The sequence below is a fragment of the Cupressus sempervirens genome, chromosome 8, assembly GCF_028749045.1.
Source record: "Cupressus sempervirens isolate cs-2001-9-10 chromosome 8, ASM2874904v1, whole genome shotgun sequence".
Classification (NCBI taxonomy): Eukaryota; Viridiplantae; Streptophyta; class Pinopsida; order Cupressales; family Cupressaceae; genus Cupressus; species Cupressus sempervirens.
The window spans coordinates 467,289,162-467,314,861 of NC_143125.1; the positions used below are offsets into that span (position 1 = coordinate 467,289,162).

At 36.9% G+C, this 25,700-nt stretch overlaps 1 protein-coding gene across 4 annotated transcripts in view; it reads left to right on the plus strand.

Annotated features, from left to right (window-relative positions):
- Positions 1–25,700, plus strand: part of LOC149543258 (indigoidine synthase A family protein) — a 244,847-nt gene that overhangs the window by 70,104 nt on the left and 149,043 nt on the right. For 3 of the 4 annotated variants that reach the window (XM_089798105.1, XM_089798106.1, XM_089798108.1), the window contains one exon: positions 20,551–20,661. In XM_089798105.1, coding sequence (XP_089654231.1) covers positions 20,551–20,661 — 111 coding nt within the window. The remainder of the gene's footprint in view (positions 1–20,550; positions 20,662–25,700) is intronic. The other variant, XM_089798107.1, reaches the window with a different exon arrangement.

Genomic DNA, 25,700 nt, shown 5'->3' on the forward strand with positions numbered 1-25,700 from the left:
TGTCAATCCTTGGTGGTGGCATGTGTGTTGTTATGTGTTGCATTTTAGTATTTTTTGACTGCATGTTATTTTTTTTAGAGAGCTTTTCCTGCATTCCTGTTGGGTAAGTCTCAACTATAGTTTGGAGGTAAACTTGAACAACGTGAGTATTTCCTAAAAACAGTCACATGCTATGATGAAATATTCGGAGAAGCTTACACAAAGTTATGAATGGATGAGTGAATTGCTTTCACACTTGAAAACCATAGATAGATTAGCATGGTATATGGCATCCATTATAAAGGGATCTGCATCAAAAATAAAAAGAAGGTGAAATTAAAGGATGAAACAGACCTTAACAATGCCCAAGAAGTTGTTATCAACACTGATAACAGTTCTGATTTTTATGTCAACAGTCATAATGTTGAGCTTACTCATGAAATAGCAATCTTTATGTGTAAGAGATGGATGTATGGAGTTCCCTAGTGCACACTAAAAATTTGGGTGTTAGAAATGAAGTATATGATACAGATTCATGCATTAAAAAATCTGATTTTGCAAATCAAACTGTGGAAGATAAATTTGAAAACTCAGTATTGGTAATTGGTCCCAGGATTGGGTTTCGGATGGACATGCAACTACCTTGGAACCAAAGGTCTATTCCCATTTAGAGGGCAGGAGAGTTGAGGATCCCTTTCGTTTGGTCCAGTTTGGTGCACTTAATATATATCGGAAAATTCTGGATTTCTATCTTTAGCAGAGTGTTGGAACAAGTTTGTGGTAGTATTGTGATTTGATATACTTGTCTTCATCAGTTATTAAGTGACTTACTATTTTTAGTAAGTCAGTTTCATGCGGTTGCTTTTTTTGGCAGGCACTTGAATGTCTGGCATGTGCAGTATATATCTAGATTTATTGTTGAGTTCTTGAAGGAGATTCAGTAGCTTGGTTTCATATGTTTTAATCATAGTTACGGGACTTGGACTCGCCTCTGACTTGGAAAGTCAAAATCTGACTCGGACTCAGACTCGGCGACCGCACTCGGCCAAGACTCGGCAAGGACTCAGAAAATCGAAAAACCCATGGAATTCAAAGATTTTTAAGGATTTAACGATTTTTTCATGCATCATTTAGTCAATTAACATCAAATATACAATAATTGAGATAAATATAAGCTACTTAACACTCATACACAATTTTGCATAGATCACATAAGTATAACAACGAATTTCTGAAGGAAAAAAACTGAATAACATAATATAAAGTTGAAGATTTAAGATTTAAGATTCAATCCTTAATAAATTCATGACATACCACAATATCATATTCAAAATTAATATACACTAAAAAAAACACTTTTCAGAAAAAAATAAAAATAAATTAAAACAAGATTTAAAAATTTAAAAAAAAAAAGATAATTTTGGAGAGTCCTGGGCTCGGGACTTGGCAGAGTCCCTAGATTCAGCGAGTCCACATGGACTTTGCTAGGACTCAGCCGAGTCAGAGTCCATAGGCCATTTGCCTCAGAAAGGCCACCTCTGCCTCGGACTTGCAGATTCCCGAAACACTGGTTTTAATTATTAATAAAGTCAATACTTTATTAATAATATGTTATTAAATTTTTATTATAAATTTTAAAGTTAATGGGGTGAAGTTTTCATTAAAGTGCATTAATTAAATCAATTGGGCGCCCACCCCAAGGATATATTAAATTAGTATGATAGAGTCAACTCATTTCCATGAAATAAGTTATTAAAGTGACTTGTCCAAGAATCTACATGATTGAACTTTATGGAGAATATATAAAAGCCTTTCAAAGGAAATGAAAGGCATTCATGTGATCATTGTTTTTTGCCTTGGTTGTAATTTGTACTTTGAAATTGGTGTGTTATGCATCTGGGTTTTTTGCAATTTCGAGAAGGTGGTTTCTTGAGATTTTTTCAAGCATTTGAGCTGTTGAAAGACACACTGATATTCACTAATTGGGCAACTCATTTTAGGGTTATCAATTGTGCTTAAAACTAATAGAATTTAACTAGACTGCAGCCATAGGAGGGTTTGAAATAAAACTGTTTAAGTCAGATTGTTTGCAGAGGTTGGAGACTTGTCATATAATTCCAATTTTGGCCATTAAAAGCTAGTGTGTGGAGTAATAAAGGCAGCGTCAAGGTTTAAAAAAGCCATATGAGTCATTAGAAGGTGATTTTAGGTTTTTAGAGGACATGTTTGAGGTTTTTGAATGTCATTTGCTCATTTCTTCGTCAGCATCTATGGTTATTAGTTTCCAGACACAGCTGCAATCATTTTAGATAATATCTCAAGCTGCGATCAATTGCCATGTTTTTCCTAGTTGAAATAAATTTACTCCTCATGATATTAGCTGCTCATTTAATGTAATATATTTTCAGAATTTAAATAAGAGTAGATATTTCTGCCCAGTTTTCAAAGTTAATATGAATTTCATGCATGGTAATTACTTATATTTTCATAAAATTCAAAAGAGCATAGATTCTTATAAAAACACAATAAAGAGATTTATCTTTGCAAAAATCCAAAGAAATCTATCAGTCATTAGGGTGTTTAGAGATAGAGCCCATAGGGGTTCTGAGATGACATCACAAAAGCTTTGGATGCCAAACTATACTTGGGATAGAAGTAGTAGCTAAAATTCTTTAATTCATTTTCATGCTATTCTTTTAAATAGTTTAAAAAGGTTCTTGTTTGCACTTAATGATCAATTGTAATTCTCAGGCTTGGTCCTTGCTAAGATTGCTTTTCACACTGTCCTAGTTGTTAATGTTTTATGTTAAATACATTTTGATATTTTTTGCAAGCTTTGTTTTGCAATTACCATTTTAAGCAGTGTTACTACTTTATGTGTAATTATTTTATATTTAATGTTTTGTGTCCTTTAGCCAAATCTTCTCTAAACTTATTGTTAGTCAATTTTCACACATGTTCAAATAGAGTAAAGTTTACATGTTTAGCACTCTCAAGTTATATTCAGAATTGCAAAAAGAAGCATTTTATTCATTTTGAAATAGTATACAATGTTTTTTGGTACAATTGATGTTTACAAGTGAGGAATGAAGATGCTGAAAGTAAATTTTTCTCACACATTTGACTGTGAGAGTAGTCTCTATCTACTAATATATATATTCCTACTCTATTGAAATGAATAACATGAAAGAAGAATAAAGAGAGGAAAGGTCATAGGCACTAGTCATTGTCTGTAATGACTGGTCGAGTTGCATCCATCCACGTCCATTTGTTTGCTGCCCTGAACCGCATCTTTTCCATACATCCGATCTTTGCATTCATGAAGAAAGATAGGTTAGATCCAATGGATCTAAGCAATGCTAGGACCTCGTTTCACCTCACATTCACAATCCTAACATGCTACTCATTTCAGCAAAATAAAGACGTACATCAGTAGAGAAAGAGAACAATCACGAACAAAAGCATTAAAGGGACAAGTCATTTTTGATTTGAAACCTTTTGTTTTTTAATATCAGAAAAGTCAAACATTAAACGGACAAGTCGAATAGGCTTGAAATGTCATGTTCCCTTTTTAGCGACATAATTTTAACAGGAGATTTGCCTATCATCGACTCTCGTAGGCAAATGATTATGGGAAGAGGGTCATTTTTGTCTTTTGATAATTACAATTTTGCTCTCGAAGAATAATAATTAAGTAAGTGGGGCCTACTCGTTCTAATATTAAATTAAGGTTGTACTTTAACTTTATAAAGTTATTTATTTAATTTTATAAAGTTTAATAGTTGAAGTACATCATAAAAGATGTTTCCGGAAAACTTCCAGAAACTTCTCAGCGAAGTGAATAAATAGAGGACATAAGGCTCCCTTTTGGACAGGCGATTTGTGAATTCTACTACTTATCATATTGGAGCAATTTGCGGTCTTGGTCTGCAAATTTCCATTGGATCTTTGGGAACGAAAACTCCCTTGGGTCTGCATAACTGAGGTGGTGAGATATCCTCCGAAGGGTTGCACATTGGAAGCGGTCTACAACCATTTCATGATTGGGTTTATTGCATATTCAAATTGTTGGAAAGGTGGCGATCTCATGAAACTCTAACATTAGACTACCGGCAGGAGACAAATTCAAATTATCCCTCATTCACAGAGGGTACAGGACTGGAGGATTTAAAGTGAAGTGGGGAAGCATTTTCGAGGTACCAATCCTTCATACCCGTCCTCTGACTTCATGCGAATTAATGCGATACCATCCTAACAATCAAAGGAGGCCGCTGTACCCCGCGTTGGAAGATATTAATCAAAAATCGCGCAAGTTATACGGCAAGGGCAGATTATTTCAAATTTGGTTCACCGTCAGACTAAGCTTGAACCAGTCCCGTCGATTCCAGACAACGGATATTAGTGAAATCCTCAATCTCGTGCGGCGATAATTCTGAGGGCAGCATTTCAAATCGTTGACTGAGACGGAGGAAATTATGCTCGACAACGGAAGCCACGGGTATCAGTACCAAGGGCGACGATTGGTCACGAGCTATTAAAGTCACGACAGGGATCAACTCGTTTCAGTTCGCCGTCCACAAAAATGGGAGAAACAGGTGTGAAGTGATATTCCGACGTGGATTCAAGGTTGCCGGATTGAGCCACGACTCAGGTCTTTTTTAAAATTCGATCATTGTTGGAATACCAATTAAATATTTTAGATGATATTGCAGATTAGATATTCAATTTCTCCTAAAAATTCGATGTAGTGGTTTCATGGGTTATGTTAAGCAATTTGAATACATTATTAGAGACATTACCTTTACATTGACAGATGCCTGCTTAGTTTTGATAGAAGTCTTATTGCAAGGCAAAGCTTGCGAATTGTTGACGCTATAGTAAGGGTTATTAGAGTTAGTATGCTAATTGTTTGACGAAATGTCTAACCTTTGAAGTTTTAAGTTTTTTTGGGTGAAAACGAGACAATAACCTGTCGGGGTTACTTCAGTGGTATCAGAGCAGTAGTCCTGCCATCCTGTCGGGTCGAAATATTTTATGCAATCATATCCTAGATATTATATTCGTAGGAGGACTAGACATAAAAGCAGAGATATGGGGGAAAGACAATCACAGAGTCCACCAAGATTTTCCAGAATTGATGATGAGGAAACCAGAGAGTTTTACAGAATCATGACTACCAGACAGCAAGAAATAGCCCAGTCACTACAGGCCTTGACTACCATAATGGAAAGAGTTGTTCAGCCCAGGATTTAGGAACAAGAAAGAGGCACATTTGATCACGATAATAGAAGTGTGGCAGGATCACAGGGTGCTCCTAGGCACAGATCATGGACAGCAAATAGGCCTACTCGTCCCACCTTCCTAAGGGAAGAGGTTCAGGAGATGGGAGAAGATGATGTACCGGAAGATTTCTAGGATGATCTTAGGGCTGCTACTGCAGAATGGCAGGCATTACCCCCGCATGTGCGTGAATTATTGAACTTTGATCGATATCTAAACCAAAGGAGAGAACATATGAGGAATAGCCGCCAGAATAGGAGGCCTAGAGGAGGTCATGATAGTGAGTTACAGCGAGCTGTTAGCAAACTCACTTTACCTTTTTTCGATGGTAGTGGTCAGATGACAGCGCAAGCTTGGATTCATAAGTTGGACACCTTCCTAGCATTAAGGCCTATGTCTGAAATAGATGCCATCAGGTATGCCACCTTGCATCTGGAAGGCGCAGCTCATGATTGGTGGTCACATGGAATGGTTACGTTGCAGCACAATCAGGTAACATCGTACCAGGACTTTGTGGATAGATTGGTTGAACGTTTTGATAAGAAGGATCCAGAAATTTATTTTCGCGACCTTGCACAGTTAAGACAATTTGGCAATTTAGAGGTTTATATTAGTGAATTTCAAAAGTTGTCAGTCATGGTACCAGATGTGTCAGAAAGGAGGTTAGTTATCTTATTTACAGAAGGATTGTCTGAACCTCTTAAGGGATGGATTAAGGCATTTGATCCACCAACACTGCAAGAAGCCATGAGGAAAGCACGAAGTATGGAGCTTACAGCCCCTTCTAGCAGGTTCACTTCCAGGAGTACTACCTCTTTCAGAGACAATAGGAAGTTTGATAAGAATAAAGGGAAGAGCATAGAAACCAAAGGAAAATCTACTACACCCCTGGATGCAGAAGCATTAAACGACTTGTGCAGGAAGAAGTTATGTTTCTATTGCAAAGGTCCATATGACAGGGATCATGTTTGTCCTCTGAGACCTAAAGGAAAAGCCAATAGGGTTATGTGGGCATATTACGAAGGGTCAGATTCCGACAGTGCAGCAAAAGAAGATGATCACAGTAGCCCAAAGTCTGAGGGAGAAACAAGGAATTCAGAGCAAAAAGAGGAACCTGAATTGCATCTACAGCAGGGGCGTTTGTCTAGCATTCAGCAGGAAGGATCTTTTAGATTACGTGGTGTTCTAGCAGGACAGAAGGTGATTACATTGGTTGATACCGGAGCTACACATAACTTCATTGATGCACGATTGGTTGAGCGTCGTGGTATTAAGACAGAAGAATTTGAAGGTCTTCGAGTACAGGTTGCTGATGGATACACCCTTAAGTGTAACAGGATGGTCAGAGACATGCCTTTACGCCTGAATAATTATGAGTTCAAAGCGGATTACCATGTGGTCAATATGGGTGACTTGGATATCGTTTTGGGTATGACATGGTTGCGTTTATTGGGTGAGGTCACTTTTTGACTCAAGGACATGGAGATCAAGTTTGAAGTAGATGGGAAGCAGCATGTGTTGAGAGCTATCCGGAATAGTGACATCCGAACGATTTCTCTTAGACGATTGGAAAGATTGGTGAGACATGAGGATATTGAATGGGCAGCCATGTGTACTCTCATGCCTACACAGGAGGAACAACAAAAGACAGAATATCATCCCGACATACAGATATTGAGGGAAAAGTATAGTAAGGTATTCGGCGATATTCCACCTGGTACACCACCTGATAGAGGGATTAAGCACATCATCGAATTAGAAGAAGTTGCTAAACCAGTCATGATCACTCCATACAGGCATCCAAAGAGGCTCAAAGATGAAATAGAGAAAACCATCCAGGAGCTTCTCGTGATGGGACACATCAGACCTAGTAAGTCTCCTTTTGCTTCTTCGGTGGTTTTGGTTAAGAAGAAAGATGGTTCGTTACGAATGTGTATAGATTACAGGATGCTGAATAAGAAAACCATTAAGAATAGATATCCTATTCCATGGATTGATGAGCTAATAGATGAACTACATGGGGCATGTTACTTCAGTAAGATTGATTTGAGATCAGGTTACCACCAGATTAGAGTCAGAGAACAGGACATAGAGAAGACTGCATTCAGATGTCATTATGGGCATTTTGAGTTTGTAGTAATGCCATTCGGGTTGACCAATGCACCAGCTACTTTCCAGTCTACCATGAATAAGGTCTTCCATCATCAGCTGAGAAAATTCGTGTTGGTATTTTTCAATGATATCTTGGTATACAGCCGAACATGGCATGAGCATATGGAGCATCTAGAGACAGTACTGAAGACCTTGCAAGCAGAGTCTTTGTATGCAAAAGAGTCTAAATGTGACTTAGGCATGACCGAACTATTATACTTGGGACATATTATCAGTAAAGGAGGAGTACGGATGGATCCTGATAAGATTCACGCTATTATGGAGTGGCCTACTCCTGAGAACCTGACACAGCTAAGAGGGTTCCTTGGTTTATGTGGCTTCTACCGCAGATTTGTTTGCGGATATTCGCGACATGCGGCTCCTATGACAGATTTGCTTAAAAAGGGAGCTTTCGTTTGGACGGCAAAGGCACAGGCTTGTTTTGACAGATTTAAGGAGATCATGACTTCATGTCCGGTACTAGCATTGCCTGATTTCTCAAAGCCATTTGAACTCCAGTGTGATGCTTTAGGAGACGGTATTGGGGCTGTTTTGATGCAGGATAAACACCCAATTGCATATGAAAGCAAAAAACTCCGTGGTCCAGAGAAAACATTCAGCATTTACGACAAGGAGATGTTAGCTATCATGCATGCATTAGCTAAGTTCAGGCAGTACTTAGTGGGTGGTAAGTTTTGTATAAAAACTGATCACAACAGTTTGAGACATTTCCTTGGGCAAAGGGATCTCAATGATAGGCAGCAGAAATGGGTAAGTTGCAGGCTTATGACTTTGATATATCTTATGTTAAGGGCACGCAGAATGTGGTAGCAGATGCCTTGTCACACAGGCCACATCTTAGTTCAATGATTGAGATCTCTGAGGACTGGAAGCATCTGATTATTGCAGAATATGCCAGAGACCCATGGGCATCTGGGATAGTTGATGGGACAATTGTTGATACCAGGTATACACTTGCGGATGAGTTGATTATTTACAAAAACAAGATATTTTTAGTCCCAGGATCGAAGGTGAAGCAGTTTATTATGCGAGCTCTTCACGATTCCCCTATAGCTGGTCACCCCGGATACTTTAAAACTTATAGACAGGTGCGAGAAAGGTTTACATGGAAGGGACTCAAGAAGGATGTTTTGCAATATGTTCGTGAGTGTTCTGTTTGTCAACAGAATAAATAGGAGCACACCTTTCCAGCGGGACTTCTACAGCCACTTCCCATTCCGCATCAGAAGTGGGAATGCATATCCATGGATTTCATCACCGGGTTGCCCAAGGCTCAGGGTCGAGATTGCATTTATGTAGTGGTAGATAGACTAACGAAATATGCTCATTTCTTTCCCATCACCACTACTTATACTGCAGTACAGGTAGCCGAGGTATTCTTCAGAGAGGTTTTCAGGTTACATGGGATACCCCGCAGTATTGTCAGTGACAGGGATAGTAGATTCTTGAGTCATTTTTGGCAAGAGGTGTTCCGATTATGTGGCACTGAGCTCACACCCAGTACCAGTTATCACCCGCAAACCGATGGACAGACAGAGATAGTAAACAAATGGGTGGAAGGCTACTTGAGGAATTATGTCGCTGATCAGTAGAAGGCTTGGGTAAGATGGGTTTATTTGTGTGAGTATTGCTATAACAGAACTTTCCACATGTCTATCAGATGACACCTTTCCGAGCATTATATGGCTATGATACACCAAATTTCATCGATTTGTTAATGGGTGATGTTCGGGTTCCACATGCCAGGGATTTGATGTAAGAAAGTAAAGACATTATTAGCTCTCTACGGGATAACATAGCTCGGGCACAGAATCAGTATAAGCAATATGCAGATCAAAAAAGGACGGAAAGGAGCTTTGTGGTAGGTGACATGGTTTACTTAATGCTTCAGCCATTTCGACAATCTACTCTCAAAAAGAGTGGGTCAGAAAAGCTTAAGCCCAGGTATTATGGACCTTTCAAGATCATCAGGCGAATAGGAGAATTGGCTTATGAGCTTGAGCTTCCAGCAGACAACAAAGTATATAATGTGTTTCATGTATCACGCCTCAAAAAGGCGTTGCGATAGAATGTGATACCTTCTGCAGTATTACCTCCCTTGGATGATGAAGGGAAATTGGTCCTAGTGCCGGAATTCATTTTAGAAAGCAGAGAAAAACAACTCCGCAGAAGAGTAATCAGAGAATATTTGATTAAGTGGAAGGACCTACCAGTCGAAGATGCTACTTGGGAAAATGAGACAATTTTGCAACATCCAGCTTTGAGATTGCTTGAGGGCAAGCAATTTCAGGAAGGGCGGACTGTCATGTTCCCTTTTTAGCGACATAATTTTAACAGGAGATTTGCCTATCATCGACTCTCGTAGGCAAATGATTATGGGAAGAGGGTCATTTTTGTCTTCTGATAATTACAATTTTGCTCTCGAAGAATAATAATTAAGTGGGGCCTACTCGTTCTAATATTAAATTAAGTTTGTACTTTAACTTTATAAAGTTATTTATTTAATTTTATAAAGTTTAATAGTTGAAGTACATCATAAAGATGTTTCCGGAAAACTTCCAGAAACTTCTCAGCGAAGTGAATAAATAGAGGACATAAGGCTCCCTTTTGGACAGGCGATTTGTGAATTCTACTACTTATCATATTGGAGCAATTTGCGGTCTTGGTCTGCAAATTTCCATTGGATCTTTGGGAACGAAAACTCCCTTGGGCCTGCATAACTGAGGTGGTGAGATATCCTCCGAAGGGTTGCACATTGGAAGCGGTCTACAACCATTTCATGATTGGGTTTATTGCATATTCAAATTGTTGGAAAGGTGGCGATCTCATGAAACTCTAACATCAGATTACCGGCAGGAGACAAATTCAAATTATCCCTCATTCATAGAGGGTACAGGACTGGAGGATTTAAAGTGAAGTGGGGAAGCATTTTCGAGGTACCAATCCTTCATACCCATCCTCTGACTTCATGCGAATTAATGCGATACCATCCTAACAATCAAAGGAGGCCGCTGTACCCCGCGTTGGAAGATATTAATAAAAAATCGCGCAAGTTATACGGCAAGGGCAGATTATTTCAAATTTGGTTCATCGTCAGACTAAGCTTGAACCAGTCTCGTCGATTCCAGACAACGGATATTAGTGAAATCCTTAATCTCGTGCGGCGATAATTCTGAGGGCAGCATTTCAAATCGTTGATTGAGACGGAGGAAATTATGCTCGACAATGGAAGCCACGGGTATCAGTACCAAGGGCGAAGATTGGTCACGAGCTATTAAAGTCACGACAGGGATCAACTCGTTTCAGTTCGCCGTCCACAAAAACGGGAGAAACAGGCGTGAAGTGATATTCCGACGTGGATTCAAGGTTGCCGGATTGAGCCACGACTCAGGTCTTTTTTAAAATTCGATCATTGTTGGAATACCAATTAAATATTTCAGATGATATTGCAGATTAGATATTCAGTTTCTCCTAAAAATTCGATGTAGTGGTTTCATGGGTTATGTTAAGCAATTTGAATACATTATTAGAGACATTACCTTTACATTGACAGATGCCTGCTTAGTTTTGATAGAAGTCTTATTGCAAGGCAAAGCTTGCAAATTGTTGACGCTATAGTAAGGGTTATTAGAGTTAGTATGCTAACTGTTTGACGAAATGTCTAACCTTTGAAGTTTTAAGTTTTTTTGGGTGAAAATGAGACAATAACCTGTCGGGGTTACTTCATGAAACCTTTTGTTTCAGATAAAGTAATAGGGCTGAAAACATCAAGTTGCAGAAGGAGAATAATGCAAGGTGCTAAGAGGATAAGTTAGAAATGTAAAATAAGACTACACTTAGAGCAAAATATTCAAGTTTGTACAGCAGGAATGAAGTATATGGAAGATACGAATAAATTTTGTTGATGGAGCTAAACAGATATGTTTTAAATCAGACTGATATACACGCTTTACTCATCATTATTGCTGTAAGTTTGAACACTTAGAAGCTGTCCAGTTTTGAAGCAGACAAATATAAAAGGAAGTTTCTTGAGATTTTTAACTTTTTGCAGCAGAAACAGGAATATTGCAGTAATTTTTCAGAAGATCACGACAAAACTAAATAGCCATTGTATTCAAAGAATGAATTTAAAATCTGAACGTGTTAGGTCTTGGCTGAAGAAAGAAAAATTTTCATACAACGAAACCAGAATGCTACAGGAATCAATAATGTGAATTTCATAGTAGTGATCATACTAACAGAAGAAAATCAAATCTGAATGAAGGAAATGGGATGGAATTGAGGCACTCAAGTGCATGTGTCAATACCTGCAAGTGCTAATAAACAGAATTGAAGTTGAATTTTCAACCTTTAACCTCCAATAATGAAAAGATTTGTTACGAATAATTGTTGGTTGAACAAAATCCAGGTCTAAATTTTTGCATCAGTGTTGATGAGATTTTTTGTACCACTACATAACATTTTAGCAATTGAATATCTGATACGGAGTATCAAACACACAATTCCTCTCTTGAAAAGTTAATGCTCATGGGATATGAGAATAACTCCAATGTTCCTTACACTTCTGGATACTCACTCAATTTTATCGATGTGATTTGCTGGTAATCACGTAGGCGGCCTTACATTTTTCATTTGAAGATAACTTGGTCTTTGGTGGAATGATGGTGATTGTGATTCGGTACGAGTGCCAGATGATGTTGATGGAGAAGGTGATGGTGATGGAGGGTGAATGGTTCTTATGACTTACGCTCTTCTAACTTTGTTCTTCAAGATTCTAACTCCTAAACTACTTGCTATTCTACTCCTACTCCTACGAATGGAAGGTTAGCAAATGGACGGGGATCGAATCTAATGAAAGTTAACTAGCGGCTCCACTTCCATAGATACAATGATTCAAAGGAAAATGAACTAGTTTACCACACAAGGCTTCCCAACAAGCCGCTAGGATGCTAGTGGTCTAGTATTGATCCCTATCAGAAATCTACTAATGCTACCGTGCAACTATCCATCTATTTTACTCCTACTTAGCAATTTGAATTGAAACCAACTTTAACAACTTTAAAGGAAATTTTACTCTATTTGGAATTAGAAACCATGCAATAATACCAAAAGCCCTTAATCACCATGCAAGTCACAACAATGAGAAAGAAATAGCGAATTTTGGCATTATCTTTGCAACAATTTTCTCCAACCATTACAAATGAGAGCAAATGGCCTTATATAGAGGCCAAAATGTACAACCGATGGTAGAGATAAAGAGGCGAAACCGGCGATCCAGATTGAATCCTAGAAACCCTAATTAGGGTTGCCACCCCATCAGCCAATGAGAAGATGCCACCTCGTCAATGGACCAATGAAAAAAGTGAAAAAGTGGCAACCAATGAGAAGGCACCAAAATGGTGGCCAATCAGAATTAGACACTTGTCCTATTGTAGAAGAAAGAGAAATTGCCACTTGGGCTTACATCAAATGATCTTCTAATATAACTCTCCCTTTTTCTTTCATTCTTTTAGCTAAGGCAATGAACCTAGCTAGCCTTTCGTTGACTTCTTCCATGGGAGGACAAGGTGTATACTTCATCTTGAGTTCAACTGATTTCACCATGCTGCTTGCTGCTTGTAGCGTCTTCTCATGTTCCTTCTCATATTCTTTTGCGTATTCAATAAAGGCATTGAGAGAGGAAAGGGTGCCCAAATGTTTCTTCTTGATAGTAGCCTTTCCTAGCTCATCCAGTCTTGATCCAAGTTTTGTCTCATTGATATCCTCTTCTTTGATGTCTTCAAATCAAGTGCCACCCCAACGTCGCTCATCATGGTTGAAATGAAAGTGTCGATGCTTGGGCCGTGCTGTGCAACTGCCTTTTGTATATCTTCTTTGCCAAGGGGGATTGTCCTTCCTTTAGTCTGTCCCTTACCTGTATCATGTTTACTGTATCGACATTGGTATCGGTTATTCGCATCATTTTCAAGAAGAAAGTTGTTTTGGGCATCATATCCTTTTTGTCTTTCTTAGTGTTTGTTCCCTTCGCGTTCTTGCTTGCACTAACATCTACCATATCGTCAACCTATGATAGGATGGTTGAGTGGTGGATAATGAATGCAAGAAGAACCAAGGGAGACAATATCTAGACAAGAACGAAAGAAGGAAATCAGCTTAAGGACCCCTTTCAACTTTAAATGATTTGAAGTTCCCTTTACCAATAGCTGGGTCTTTTTGGAATTTAGGATCAAACTTGAGAATTTCAAATCCCTTGCAAACCTTGATGACTTAGCTGGAAAAATCAGAACTTAGTGCTCTCGGAATTGTCCACCATTGCCCTAAAAAATCAGACCTTTGATCACAATCACCTCCTCCAAATAAAATCACCCAAACCAGTGCAAAAATCGCAGCCCCTCTTGAAAATCAGAATTTTGTCTTCCACAAATTTCGGCTTCCACAAAATTCAGCTCCATCGCAAAGCAAGAAGAGTGCAAATCTGCCCTCAATCATTGAAAATGGCTAAACATAGAGATCTCTGCCATGAAGAAATTTGCCAACAATAATGCCAATCTGCCCTAGGAAAATCGCTCAAGAAAGAGACAATCTGCTCCTGGCCAAAAATCGCCTAAGCACCAAAGAGGAGTGAGGAATGAAGAAATGAGGGGAAAGAGTTTCCTCTTATACCCTACTTGCTCATCCTCTCTAGTTGGCCGACTGAGACCCTGGGAGCAAAAATAAATAAATTAGAACACAAGACACAGCCCCCAATTAAATGCTTAGTCCAAAATTAATTTTATCAAGATGAAATTTACTTTTTTAAATTGCCAATTAGACCAAAATTGCAAAAAGAAAGTAAATGATGCCTTGGAGATGCTAAATATTTCCATTTACTGATGATTTAGCAATTAATACGTCATTAAAATCGGATTTTGGCTAGCCAAAAGCCATTTTTCAATATTAAATTACCAATTTCATTAAAGGCTTAAAATTTTTTAATGCAATTTTAATCCATTAAAGCCAATATTTTTGCAATTCAATTCAAATCGATTTTGCCAAGCAATTTTAGTTTTATGACAAAAATAAAATCATTTCTAGAGTATAAAATCGATTTTGCAATTTGATTTCATCTTCACAAAAGAGAATATTTTTTCACCAAAGAAATTCAAGATTTTTCAAAAAAATTCAAATCTAACAAAATTTCACCTTTTGAAAATTATCCGAATTTACACAATTATATCTGAATTTTCAAAAGAAATCGTCTAAGTACAAATTTTACAATTTTATCCTGCCAAGTGTTGTTCTTTGAAATTTTTGTCCGGCCTAAGGATGAAATTGGTTGTTCTAGAAAATCAAGTTGAAACCGGGTGAAAATAAAGCTAGCCCTCTCCCCTCTGGCCCTGAAGGTGTCCAAGACTTAAAATTTTCAAAAAAATAGAATCAAAATTTTTTGGACAACTCAAAAATTTGCCAAGGTGATTAAAAAGAGGGGGTCCCCAAAGTTTTGGGGCGATGGTGTGAGAACCTCACAACAATCAGCAGAGGAAGAAATATGGACAATCTAGTCACTGCATTCTAAAAAAGGGTAACTGAAGAGGAAAGCTTGAAATTCACAACATGAGTCTCTTATAGAATGATTGTATGTATAATACTAGTAAAACGAAATAATTTCCATACTGGTTTATTATTCAAATAGTAGATAACAACAAATAAAGAAATTCATAGCAATTATGGTATTCACGGCATAGAAGAGAGATACAGTCTTGGAACTTGTGGCATCTAAAGTAATAGAAAGAGCAACAACAATTGCACAAATGTCCATCTACAAGTCACGAAATGGAGAAGGTACTAGAAATTCATGTCATAAACCAACAGGCAAATGAACCAATAAAACCTCCATATACAGCCAGGTATTCATGGCTTTAATATCAACCAAGTAGGTCATCATCAAATCTTACACATAGAAAAACCCTAATCTAAAGTAATGATAGAAGATCACACTAGTCAGCAAAATAACATCCATCAACATCAATAATGAAACAATAGATTCACAACAGGAGACCCAGAAAGCACAATGGAGTCACGACAACCATCAAACAAATCCATGAGCGAAAGAGCATGGAGAACAATGAAGTCACAACAAATAACAGAGAGGAAAAGAACCCTGAAATGAAGCACCAACAAAGACTAAGAATATAACTAGTACTTACAGCATACAAGTACCCAAAGCCACGAAACGGAGGGCAAGAACTCATAACGTCAACTCCATATCATAGCAACCAACACCAACAACGCCTCAAAAAATAGCAGCAACTCGTAGCCAGTCATGGCGAAAGCACTCATGATAAGAGGAGTCTAGAATGGTGGCCACAAGCACTCACGAAATGGAGAACCAACAATTATGGCATTAAACCCAACCAATAATGAATCATGGTCATAACAACATAGAAAGGAGAAGACCCAGTCGAGCATGGCATGAAGAATGACAACCACAACAACAAAGAAAGTTCCACAGATAGCAGAGCAAAATCCAGTTCTCCATTTTCGTCTAGGGTTTCTACAAGTTTTTTTCTTCTCTTTTCTCCTTCCAATTGACCAAATGAAGAATGAATGAAAAATGCTAAAACTTTGTTATATTTCCCTTGTGAAATTTAACATAATATACTTTCGGGTCTGCATTTTTACTTGGGTTAGGAGACTGAAATAAATTATTATTTGAAATAATAGTATTTGACTTAGCCTTTAAAGTCTTTATTATTATTTTTATTAATAATTTATTATTATTGTTGCATTATTATTTTATTACTGTAAACTATTATTATTTGATGACAAATTATTAAAATCAGCTATTTAATAATAATAATTTTTTAATGTAACAAATAATAGAAAAATTGAATTAGGCTATTTTTGTACTAAAATGCGTTCAAAAGGGGATTCACATGCTTAAAATGCCTAAGTTCGAGGGTGGACATTCAGTGGCCATTTTTGGGCTCACAGCTCAGACTGAGAACTTTGGAGTCAATTATGGAGCTCTTTTTGGCATTTTCAGAGTCTTCTTGGACTTGTTTACATGTGTGTGAGTCAAGATACAGTTTGGAGTGCATGAAACATATTTTTGGAACTGTTAGGCTATTTTTATAAATAGTTAACTCATTATTTCAACCCTCACTTCCCGACTTTGTGGGAAGGTGGTGTTGAGTTTGTTATTGTTATACACCCCTCTTGTTTATAGAGAAGGGGCTCAAATTTTGAGAGGAGAGAGATGTGCATGTGATATTTGTCCTTGGCATCTTTTTTTCGATTGTTTTGAGCTATCATGCAGAGATATTGTTATTTGGGCCATTGATTGTAATATAGTTTTCATTGGATTCAAGTTTTGGAGTTAAGGATTTGGTTGTATGCTTTGTGGTGATTGATGTTATTCAGTTGTGTTTTATTGATAAACCTTTTGAATTATGTCTTGTTTTGTATCTTCCATGTTTGATATGTGTTTTCATAGGTTTTGAGTTGTGTTTTCTTATTGATATTTTCAATGGTGATTAATTTCCTTTCGTATATTCATATTCTGACCTTCTCTTAAAATATTGATATGAATTAACAGTTCTTTCAAGCTAGGTTTTTGTGATTAATTTCTCGAAATTTTTCATTGTCTTGCAAGTATAATAGTGTTTTGCGTTATCAATTCTGGTGTATCACCTTAGATTTCATCATTTAAGATTTCATTTTTCAAGTTTATCTCTCTACCCTTTTCCATACAAATTTCACGTCTTCATTAGCATAGGTGAGATATCAGATATATTAGGCAGGAATCGGCCTAGTATCCGAAGGTTCAATCAGGTCATAGGTTACCCACAACCTCTGGTTGATCCAATGTTTCTCCAAAATCGCTGGAAGATTCAAGACTTAAAGCAAATTTGCTGATTTTGGAGATAACACTTACAATTTTCAGTCTCTATATTTAATTAAAAAACATAATCATCCTAAATATATTAATTTATTTTTTGTGACAGGTTCACAACTTCACATGCATAATTTTTTCCATATCTAGTGTAGATGTGCTGAAATTGCCTTGTGCTCTAGACGAAGAAAACCAAAAAGATATATTTTATTTTAGTTCTCTTATAAGTTATTTTGCATACTTGAAAAGCCTTCAAGTTTTTAAATAAAAGGTAGCTTTCCCTTCCAATTTGAATAATAGTTTTTTGTACACACTGTTCCATTTTGTATTGCATAAAAAATTGCATATTGAAACATTAACATAAACAAATGCCTTATGACAAATAGGTTTGTATAAATAATTTTTTTCCATATCTAGTGTAGATGTGCTGAAAATGCCTTGTGCTTTAGACTAAGAAAGCCAAAAATATAGGTTTTATTTTAGTTTTCTTATTTTGCACACTTGAAAAGCCTTTGAATTTTCAAATCAAAGGTAGCTTTCCCTTACAATTTGAGTAATAGTTTACTGTACACACTGTTCCATTTTCCATCGCATCAAAAAATTGCAAATTGAAACATTAATAGAGACAAATCCCTAGTGGTCTAGGGTAAATCAATGCCTAATATTGGATTCCTCCTCTTCTTGGGTTATAGTTGGATCACTTTCAAAAGGCTATACATCTTCCAATTCTAGAAATTGAGGAAGCCAAGCCGGCGTCTTGTAAATGCCAGTAATGCGGCAAGTGCCACGTGCCATACCAGAAATCAATATCCCTGTAGGTTGGCACATAGATCCATTTCAGTTTCAAAATTATTTGTGGAAAGACTATGAATATAAATGTTTCAAAATAGAAAACTAAACCATTAGAACAAAGATATTTGAATCCTGCTTTTCTTGGGTTTTAGTGCTTCTAGAAGGTGTGTTGAGTTTCAAAAGAATATAAATTTTTGTTCTCAAGATTTAGCTAGATCACTTTCAAAAGATTTTTGTAATGTCCCCATTTTTGCTAGCATTAGAATTTTTGGGATTAGCCTATTATTGGGATCCCTGTAGGCTAATATGGTTGTTAGAGGGTTTTATTGGGGATTGACACCTTATGATGGGGCATAATTTCATAGTATAATATTATAATAAAGTGAAAATCTAAGAATATCTTTTATCCCACATTGGGGAGAAAAGTAAGTGAGCTCCCACGAGGAAAGAATAAAGGGGGCATGAAAGGCTCTTTTCTTATCATCCGATTATTGTCATTTGCATTTGATGAGCTTTGTGGAGCCAAGGGTTTCAGCATTTGCCACTGGAGAATGGAGTTCCTTTGTGTGCCTCCATTCGAGCTAGTGAAATACCCAGTGAATTTGGTATTGGGAGGACATCATATAGGTCTTCTATTTGAGCATATTGGTGAAAAACCCTTCAAGGGGTTGTAGTTGTTGGAGAAGACAAATCAGTCTTTTCATTGTGTCAAATTTGTGGCCTAGGGCTAGATTCGTGGAGTAAGATTGAAGGAATAAGTTGGATGCTGCTATAGTAATTCGCTACAGTGTCGTTGCTGTTACAAGAACTCACTATAGTAAAAATCCAAATTCTCTTGAGCAGTTTCTAGGTTCCTATCCATTTTATTTTGCATTGCATAGAGGATAGATTTGAATATCTTAGGGCATGTGTAACAATTTAGAAATTATTTATAATCAGTGTTATACAAAAACATTTGTTGTTGGTTTTTTGTAGGTTTGGAAGCATATCAATTAAAGTTTGGCATTTAAATATATCCCTCATGTGCAAAGTGTTTGACGAAATTCTCAAGTTAGCAATTAGGAAATAAAAATCAGAATTGTACAGGATATTACACTGGTATCAGAGCTTGCTTGCAAAGTGTTTGACGAAATGTCAAACAACCAAACTAGAGAAGAAATTGGTGTTTGACGAAGTTATAACCGGTTGGGGTTATTATAGTGGTATTAGAGCTTGCTTGCAAAGTGTTTGACGAAATGTCAAACAACTGAACTAGAGAAGAAATTGGTGTTTGACGAAGTTATAACTGGTTGGGGTTATTACAATTTTGTATCTTCTCATGCTAGAAACTTAGTGGGCTAACATGGCATCTTGTAAATGCCAACAAGTCTGCCAGCATCATGTGCCATATTAATATCCCTGTAGGTCGGCACATAGATCCATTTCAGTTTCAAAATTATTTGCGTAAAGACTATGATTATTAAATGTCACAAAAGAGAAAGCTAAACGATTAGAAAAATGATAATGGAATCCTGCTTGTCTTGGGTTTTCACACTTCTACAAGGTGTGTTGAGTTTCAAAAGAATATATATTTTTCGTTCTCAAGATTTAGTTAGATCACTCTCAAAAGATATTGTATCTTCTCATGCCAAAAACTTAATGGGCTAATCTGACATCTTGTAAATGCCGACAAGGCTGTGAGCATCATGTGCCATATCAAAAATCCATACACCTTTAGGTTGGCACATAGATCTATTTCAGTTCAAAATCATTTGTACAAAGATGGAAAAATAAACAATCATACAAAAGAATAAAACAAAACAGCAATAAATTGCAAATAACTACATAGCACAGGGAGAAACTAGAACAGAGGAAGCCAGTGTTAAATATAAATGGATAGGGGGAAATATTTACTGTAACATGCTAGGAGGGAAGCTTAACTTGAAATTTCATTAGAAGCCCAACCTTACTAAATTTTATCTATCATATTAGTTTTAAACAACTCATTTTCATTTAAAACAAGAATTTTTATCCAGGAATTACTAAATAGAAATTGTATTTAGATTGGAAAATGAAAAGCTTGCCTTTCTTATTAGAATAATTCATTTCTTCAACTTTTTGAAATTGGCAGCAACATATAACTTAGCAGGGCAATTTCCTTTTTCTCTTTTATGACATCAGAAAAAGCCCTAACCAATTCCATGTTTCAGACATAGACTTTGAGAGACCAAAGACCAATACAATTTGTGATTTGACTTGGAATTCTCATACGTTAATGCTTTAAATTGGAATATGGCAACATATCTGGGAGTCATTTTTGTATTTTGTATTTTCTTACGATGTTTATTTTGTTGTCAGCAATTACTAATTTATGCTCATTGTCTTCCATTAATGCTCATACATATCTGGCTAATAGTAGTTTTCTGAACAGTCTCATCATTTTGATATTGTCTCTTTTAATTTTCTTCTAATAGGTATGCCATACCCACAGAATTTACAGACTGCAAAGGAGGTTGAGATGATTGTAAAGAACAATGGAGCTGTTCCTGCAACTATAGCTATTTTGAATGGCGTTCCTCACATTGGTCAGTGTTAACAGTTTTTTTAGTTTTATCATTCTTGAAGCATTTGAGACTGATCAAGTATTTAGACATGAGTACACTATTCACAGATGCAAAATAGATCATAATGGAGCCTCCTCAACTGTGAGAAAACTACCATCCAAGGAGAAGTGAAAGGTCATTCCTACATGGAGAGAACATTATACATAATATAATAAACTTGCACTTGTCTTTCATGGTTTTCCACATCTGTTTTTGGCAAAGGTTGTAAAATACTTAAAGCAGGGCATCTTTGTGTAAGAAATGGCCTTTGCTTCTATGAATCACACCCACGACAACAGCTAAGCATACAGTTGTTCTTTTTTCCCCAACAGATATTCATCTAGGATGCCAGTTCAGGTTTGGATCCAAGATTGGGTACGAAGGACTGGTTCTCTGATATGAAAATTTTTGAGAAGGGGTTTGGGTTCGTTGGTACAAAAGCTTGCAAAATAATTATCACTTTATAATAAAGTAAATTAACTTTAGCATTAAAATCATATAAGAGTCGAACTCAGAATACCATGTATGATAGCTCGTCGGAAAGAGCTCAACCAAATCCACCAACCCGAACACTGGAAATTTCCATATCACTTGATTCCCACCGACTTACTAAAAATAGTAACTCCTGAAAATACTGCCAAATGAGCTCCCTAATCACTTCATTAGCCTATGGAAGCTCCTGTCATAGGCTAATCTATTGACCCTGATGGTCACATTAAGTAGGGGACATTACAGTATTAGAGATCTCCATCTTCATATAACTCCAAAAGCTCAAGGGCAATCCGGTCCACATTATGCTTGTAAAATTCAGTAGGTAGATCATCAGGACCAGGTGACTTATCATTAGCAAGAGAAAGAATAGCAGCAGAAATTTCTTCAAGAGTTATGGGCAATTCAAACTTCCTAGCTTCTGTATCAGAGATCTTCTTTGGGATCATCTTGAGGCATTGCTCTAAACTAGAGTAATTATTCTCATTGAATTTTGAAGTAGAGAGATCCTTATAGAATGTAAAGAAAGCATTCTTAATACAATTGGGATTATCAGTAACATCACCACTAATTTGAATTTTCTCAATCAATTCTCTTTCATGTTTGGCTCAAACGATGTTAAAAAAGTACTTGGTTCCTTTGTCTGCATCCTTCATCCAATTCATCCTGGCTCTAGTCTTCTGACCCTTAATTTTGTATTGTTGATGTTTCCTAAGAAGACATTAATTTCTACTAGTCTCTCTTCTAGTTGGGGATCACAGCCTTTCAGTTGTAAATCTTTTTCAGTGGAGTTTAAAATACTTTGAAGCCTTTGTTTTTCCTCATTCTTGTCGACAACATGCTTTTTGCCTATAATCTGATAGAGCTTCCTCCATGAATCAACTACCATATTCCACAAATCTCTAGGTTGTAATTCTGGATTGCGAAGTTTAGAAAGACTAGTCATCATTTTAATGGCATCATCATTGTCCTCATTTTTGAGCAAGGAGATATTGATTTTAAAACTTGCATTTTTTTTTCTCGTATTCTCAAGAAATCTATCCATAAAGATACTAAAAGAGGTTGGATGGTGATCTGACATAACAGAGGGAGAAACAAGCACAAGAACATGTCCGTCTTACCTTTCTAGAGAGAAAAAAATGATCCTCTACATAGATTCTATCCAATTGACAATAAACTCTTTCGTGTGCAGCTTGATTATTACGCCATGTGTACCAAATATCAGAGAAGGACTTCTTCTTAATAGCCAGGGGATCAACAATCCTAAATTTCCTTTTAAAGTTAGACTAGAAAAACTATTCGTTACCTTTCCAGCAGTGAGCATTTCCCCCACTCTTATCTTCTTTATTCTCCACCATGTTAAAATATCAAGCAAAGGTCCTCTGTTAGATATACTTAGATAGATATACTTGGAGACTGTCATGTTCATCTTTTCCAGCAAATGCTTGGAGACTGTCATATATAGATGAACATTATATCAAACAAATACCATGCACGTGCCCCTGTATCGAGGATGTACGCATCTTCATAAATTTGGCCAATGGAAAAGGAATCTTATATATCCGTGGTTTGTATTTCTCCTCTTAAAGATGGTGTTTCCCCCATTTCAGAGCCTACAACAAGCATTTGATTTCCCTCCTTTGAATGATGCTTTCCAAACAGATTATGTCAAACAGTTGGCAGGATCATGAATCCCCACTATCACACGCAGATATGATCATCTATGTTTTCACCAGATTACTTCGAGCAATGATATCCTATCAGAGATGTTACTTCGAGCCTGATGTCTTATGGATCTTTATCTTACATACATTCTATGATTTGAATCGTTATGATCATATGATCTCTATTTACTTCAGCTACAGCCTACAATTTACATTTTACGTAGTTACATATGTGATGGATTTATCATTTATGTTCCATGTTTATGTATGTTAACTTCTATTTGATGATGTTATAGTATGTTTAAGTTATATTCAATAAAGGGTGCATGAAATAAGTTTTAAATTGCTAAAATCTCTAAATTTTAAGGGTTTTTTAAAATTTGCCGATTCATAGCCAATTCATGGGCGATTCATGGCCGATTCACGATTCGATTCGGCCTTGCCGATTTCTATCCAATTCCGATTCTCGTTACTTTGGATTTTACTGACTTAGTTAGAACCTTATCTCTACATAGGGGTCCATTGGCAGTTCTCCTAATGGTCACAACTCTTTCATTAATGGTGCTAAGAGCTAGTTGTTGAGCATTCGGGTTAGGTGGGGGGGAGGCAGGGGGTAGTAAAGTAACCCTCGACCTTTTAGCATCATCCTTAGAATATGGTTGACAATCGGTCAGAGGATTGGGAAGATTAGAGCATAGGGCTAGCATCACTTCAAAGTCTTTATCAAACAGTGGGTTGTTAAGACTAATAAATTTACAACTATCAAGGGTTTCGCCTTGAGACAAACCACCATTATGTTTTTGAGGTGAATCTTTGTTACCACTCAAATCTTCATCTGCAGATGGGTTGATCAGCTTAGAGTCATTAACCCTAACTTTTTGCACATTAGCATCGACTTTGCAGGATTGGTCCAATTTCTTGCCCTCTTTAGGGTTAGTTTTAATATTATTGTTAAAATTGGGCTTTTGCAGGCTACCAAGAGCCGGACACTCCTTTTTGGCGTCCCCATTCCTTTTACAATGGAAGCATGATCCTAAATTCTCTAAAAGGGAAATTTCCCAAACAAACTTTTCTTCTTCCAACTCCATTGAAATGAATTCTGGAAATTTAATATCGGGTGCTAGGGCTATTAGAATCCTAGCATTAAGATGTGGTAGGGTATATCTAGCATCTTCCACCTGTAAAACATAACCAATTGGTTGAACAATTTGAGCAATAAATGGCCAAAACTCTGGTTGAAGGTTTTTTATTTCAATCTAATCTGGAGTGGAACGAGCTACAACCTGTTCCACATTACCCTTAGCCGACCATTGAAAGGCCCTAAACAGAGATCTACCCACATTCCAATAATTTTTTTTAAGCACTCTTTCTTGCATTCCATGGGTTTTAAAAAGAACCACAAATAACCCTTTTTGAATCATCCTACAAATACTTATTTGGATTCCTAACTTTCTCTCCCAAATGTTAGCAATCCAGTCATCAAAGAATTTGTGAGAAGGTAAGGATTCTTTATCTAAACAAACAAAAAATATAGCAATATCCTTCAATCTTATTTGTTCTTTCCTGATAGCCATGAGCATATCTTCGTTAGGAGATAGGGAGAGAGTTTTATAATCATTAGGTGTAGACTTACAATCTCGATAGTTACCAATGGTTGCTCCTACAAATTTTATGCCATCCAATCCACCTCCATCGTTTGTGGGTCCTCCTGAGTCTCATTCTCTCCTACAAAACACTCCATTGAAAGATGTCAAAGGTGGACATTTAGGCTTAGACTAGTTAGATAACATTGCCTTATACGAGTGTCTAGGCTCTCCTTCATTCTCAGGTATGCCCTTAACATGGGTGTCGCTGCAATCATTTTCCAAACCCCTCTTATCAATTTCCATCTCTAACTCTATATCATGATTGTCCTTCAATTTACCAAGATTGTGCACGGGTGAAACTAGTTGGGAGCTGTGTACATGTTTTCTAAAACCCTAACCAGCACTCGAAAGCCAAGAAAAAGACTTGCAAACACATAAAAGCACACAAAATGACTAAGGACACGACTAAAAGAACATTAAAATCAATGCAAAGGATGAAGGGCACATAGAAGACAGTAAGAAAGCCACAAGGGTCTGCACAGAGTAGAGCTGCCAGTGATGAATTGATAGCCGTCCAGTTGCAGAGCCCTCCACAAAAATGACGTTTCAATACGAGTTTGAAATGATGAGATTTGCATACATAACATAACAAATATATACAACAAAAACCTCATGAACAATAATTAGGAATCATACCCTTCTATCAAGAGGCAAGAGAAGTCGTTTTAAGTACTTGTGAAAAATTTGAAAATGCAATCAAAGAGATTTCTTGGATTAAGAAAGATTACAAGATGAAGTGTTAAATAGACTTTGAATCTTCACTCGATCCTTGCAAGAAATGAGTTAAAATTTGTAGCTTGCCAAGTGTAGGAAGTTATAGCAAAAAATTGCATCATTTTAGCAACCGTTTTGACCAAGCAATGTGCAACATGTAAAGAATTTAGAAAATGATGTCCAAAGCATATCAAGTGATTTAGAAGCCCTGAATGCAAGTTAGGAAGTATAGGAAATGCTTTCAAACTTACCTTGATTCAATCACTTGCTGTTTTAATGGTGCAAATTGCTCTAAACTAGGGCATTTTGGAGCAAAAACGTGCCCTAGACTGGTTGAGAAATGAAGAAAACACTGAACAAACTCCATTTTTGAGTAGTCCAATTTGTTCTTTGGGTGATTTTAGGCAAAAACGACGCATAGATCATCAAAAATGATAAAGAATGCTCAAGATACGAGCATTTGAAAGCTGGAAAACCCGTTTTTAGAGAAAAACGCCCAAAAAAGTGA